Source organism: Ipomoea triloba, chromosome 13 (assembly GCF_003576645.1).
Source record: "Ipomoea triloba cultivar NCNSP0323 chromosome 13, ASM357664v1".
NCBI classification, from domain to species: Eukaryota; Viridiplantae; Streptophyta; class Magnoliopsida; order Solanales; family Convolvulaceae; genus Ipomoea; species Ipomoea triloba.
In genome coordinates, this window is record NC_044928.1 from 15,151,380 (window position 1) to 15,153,991 (window position 2,612).

General features: G+C 42.2%; 1 protein-coding gene across 1 annotated transcript; it reads right to left on the bottom strand.

Moving 5' to 3' along the window:
• Positions 1-759: 759 nt before the first annotated feature.
• On the bottom strand, positions 760-1,992 carry LOC116001247. Its single transcript, XM_031241136.1, has one exon. It carries the CDS (start codon positions 1,990-1,992, stop codon positions 760-762), a length of 1,233 nt encoding a protein of 410 aa, XP_031096996.1.
• Positions 1,993-2,612: the final 620 nt, after the last annotated feature.

Here is a 2,612-nt window from a genome sequence, read left to right on the forward strand (position 1 = left end):
ACATGTTTTGGAAACGGAATTGCTTGGGAGCGGTTAAGTCAGACCTATCTGCCGTTAGAAGTACAGGCGAGTGGTCTGAGGTGGCTCGATTCTTTAATTCTGCTCTAACATCTGTGAAATAATCCCGAAATGCAGCAGTCATAAGAAATCTGTCCAAGCGTTTCCACACCCGTCCGGTACTCCTAACTCCCGACCAAGTGTAGAGGCCTCCTGTTGTTGATAAATCAAGAAGCGATTGATCAGCAATAAAGTTCGAGAAGTCTGAGATTCCTCCCAACTCTGGAGTTGCGTTTCCTTGGTATTCCGCTATGGTGGAGATGGTGTTGAAGTCACCCCCAAGGTATTCCGCTATGGTGGAGATGGTGTTGAAGTCACCCCCAATCAACAGCGGTCCCTGGCTGGAAATTAAGTTGCTGAGTTGTGTCCATAAGATATATCTTTCGGCTCTTGTGTGCTTAGCATAAACCACCATAAAAGCAAAGTTGAAATTCCAACCAGAAAAAGAGACGTTACAGTGAACAAATTGATCAACATCATCCACAATATTAATAGTAAAATCACTTGACCAAAAAAGCCAAACCTTACAATTGGTTGCAGCATAGAAGAACTGGAGATTTAATCTACGAGCAAAATCTTCAATTTTATTAGGAGAAAGAAAAGGCTCGATCACTGCAATCAAGCCGAGATCCTCGCATCTTACCATTTGTTTGAGCCTACGACACGAGGAGAGCAGACCCCGAGTGTTCCAACAGAGAACTTTCATTTTAAACGGTGAGAGAAGGAAACTCTCGTGATGCTACCCGACGCCAATCGAGTTGTAACTGAAGGTGTTTGAGTTGAGTAGTCTTTTCTGGGTCTACGTTTCTTGTGAGTGACAGTGATGAAATCCTTCAAATTTGGGTTCGCCATCTTTTTCGCAATCTTGTGACTATCATCTATCCATGATTGGAGAAGTGGTTGGGTAAGTTCAAAATTTTGATCATCTTCTCCGTCTGAAGAGTGCCCTGGCAGAGTTTTTTCGCTAGTTTCAGGCTGAGCCCTATGATCATCTATCAGCTCAATTCCAAGGTTAGAGTTTTTGTCTGGTATCACTTCTTCCTGAGAAGGAGGATCATTGTTTTCACGAGTCGCCATGTTATTTTGTTGTTCCGTTGTTGGGAGTTCTGTTCTTGTCTTCTCAATTGGGAGCCACCTCTGCGTTGGCCGGATAGGTTGTGACTGCTTCAGCTCTGCTGTCACCTGAGTTTTTTCAACTTGTGTAGAGGGACGATGGCGGCTGCGGCACTCTGTAGAGGGGTGACCGAATTGATGACAGTTCACGTAGTATGGAGGAATGTATTCGTAGGTCACCGGTTGAGAAAATCCTCCTAAGGATCCATTGGTAGTCCAGAGTTGTTTGGGAATAGGCTCAAGCACATTTAGTTCGATGCAGATTCGTGCTACAGAGAGGCGATTGTGCGACAAAGTTGAAGCATCAACCTTTAGCGGGGGTCCGATTAAGTTAGCGATAGAGTACAAAGCTCGCTTGTCATGTAGATGTGCTGGTAGGCCCTCGAAGGCGATCCAAACTGGCACCACTGGTGATTCTGCATCTGGTCGGAAGTCCGGAGTCCATTTGAGCATTCTCATCATGAAACCCTGAATGGACCAAGCTTTGCGTAACCAGCAACCCTGGTAGTCTTCCTCTTTGTCGAAGTTAAAGAGAACATGGCGATTGTCAAGCAGGCTGAGGGAGAAAGTACCTCCAAAGCCAATCTGGTCGAAAGCTTTTTTGAGAGTTGACATGGATGGTCGACCTTTCAGAAATTTGCCAACTAAGGCGAACTTGTAACGCTTAGAGAAGTCCTGAATATCTTCATCAGAAAAGGTGACGGCTGGCATTCCTTTGTATCTTTCTGGTGGTCGGAGAGAGAAGTCGCTAGTTGTGGAAGATAGAATATCAGCAAAAGTGCGAGTTGCCGGAGCTCCGGCGGTCTCCGGTAGCTCCGCCATCAAATCCTAGGCGCGGCAAGCGTGAAGCTTGGGGCCAGACTTTTCCGACAGGAGGAATCTCGCGTGCTTGTGTGATTTAGGTACCTATAATATGTGTTGTATGTCTGAGTTTGTATTGTGCACATATAATATGTATTGTGCCTTTATTACCTGTACAACTTACAATTTCGATAAACTGGACAATAAGTACATAATTGCAATACATGTGTTAATGTTATCTATTTGTGGTCTGCTGTGTGTTCCGCATGTGTATATATATACTTAGTAATACATGGTTGCCGATCGTGAATGTATATGGTGTTCGCAGAAACTCGCATCCGTAGGTATATGAATATAGATATTAGATAGTATGTTACTTATTTATAATACAATATTAACATAAATATTTGCCCCTGGGTGTATGTGCGAATATGTATGTTGTGTCTATATATAATAATGATAATTAAAATATTTAATTGGTTTTGTACTCTCTATATATATATTTAAAGTACTGTGAGTATAATATGATGGGATATAAATGACGTCTGCTTTAATTTGTATTCTGTTATATAATTATTAATTAATTAGAATATTATGTGAGCTATACGTTGTTAGTACATTTATTTGATAATTACGTATAA